An 880-nucleotide genomic window follows, 5' to 3' on the forward strand; every position below is an offset into this window, starting at 1 on the left:
CAGAGCAAGACAATGGTGCCACCCCTGTGACTGACCACCTGCCCCGGCGCCGTCTGCACCACCACCGAGCCCGACTCACCCTCTGTGGGAGAGTCAAGCAGAGTTCAGAAGTGGTCCTAGGAGGCATGGTGGAGGAACCTGGGGATGGGGATCCCAGGAAAGTGTAACGGGAAAAAGACTTGGGTGGAAATCAGGGGATCCGAAGGTTAAAGGAGATGGGGAAAGGGAACTGGGACTCAGAGGGGGAGGGGCTTGGGGGGAACTCTGACCATCAGGAACAGCTCAATGCCCTACCCCCTACATCGTCCCTGCACCCAGGCGATCACTTTTGGCCATGGCTCCTGTGGGGCAAGACCCTCTTCTGCTGTCCAGACTCACCGAGCACGTGCACGACCTTCTTCCGGCCGCGCTGCGCCCCTGCGGGGGCCGTAAGCAGCAGGACTCCCCAGGCCACCGCCCAGAGCGCGCCGGGACCGAGGGCCGCCCGAGCACACACCTGGGGGCATACGGCACTTAGTCCAGCCTCCTGGATTTTGCCTGTTGACGACTAGCCCCCGACCTTCCTTCCCCACAGCGAGGAATTCTCACCTGCCCAGGTCCCCTCCTCGGCCGAGGTCCCCGAGGACTCCCTCAAGAGAAGGCCGGCCGACCCTCCNTCACACTCTAGCTCCCACGCAAAGCGCACGCCCCTGGGCTCACCTGCCCTCGGTCCAGCGCGGGCCACCCGCCAGACCCCCACACCCCCACACCGCCACCACCGGTGGCTCGGAGCTCCGCCCCCTTCTCCTGCTGGCCCGGCCGGGATGGGGAGGGAGGGGGAGGAGCTGGAGCCGCGGCAGCGGCAAGGTTATCCGTGCGCCAGGAGACTGCAGCAAAGCTC

The 880-nt window shown here is 65.9% G+C and overlaps 1 protein-coding gene across 1 annotated transcript in view; it reads right to left on the minus strand.

Annotated features, from left to right (window-relative positions):
- The window catches only part of HAPLN4 (hyaluronan and proteoglycan link protein 4), a 9,129-nt gene that overhangs the window by 7,296 nt on the left and 953 nt on the right, over window positions 1–880 (minus strand). Inside the window, exons 2-3 of the mRNA XM_077777341.1 lie at window positions 379–496; window positions 1–82 (exon numbers count right to left, since the gene is read on the minus strand). The exon at window positions 1–82 is cut by the window's left edge and continues 305 nt beyond it. Coding sequence (XP_077633467.1) covers window positions 1–82; window positions 379–496 — 200 coding nt within the window. The remainder of the gene's footprint in view (window positions 83–378; window positions 497–880) is intronic.

This window comes from Crocuta crocuta, unplaced genomic scaffold (assembly GCF_008692635.1).
Source record: "Crocuta crocuta isolate KB4526 unplaced genomic scaffold, BGI_CrCroc_1.0 scaffold77, whole genome shotgun sequence".
Taxonomy (NCBI): domain Eukaryota; kingdom Metazoa; phylum Chordata; class Mammalia; order Carnivora; family Hyaenidae; genus Crocuta; species Crocuta crocuta.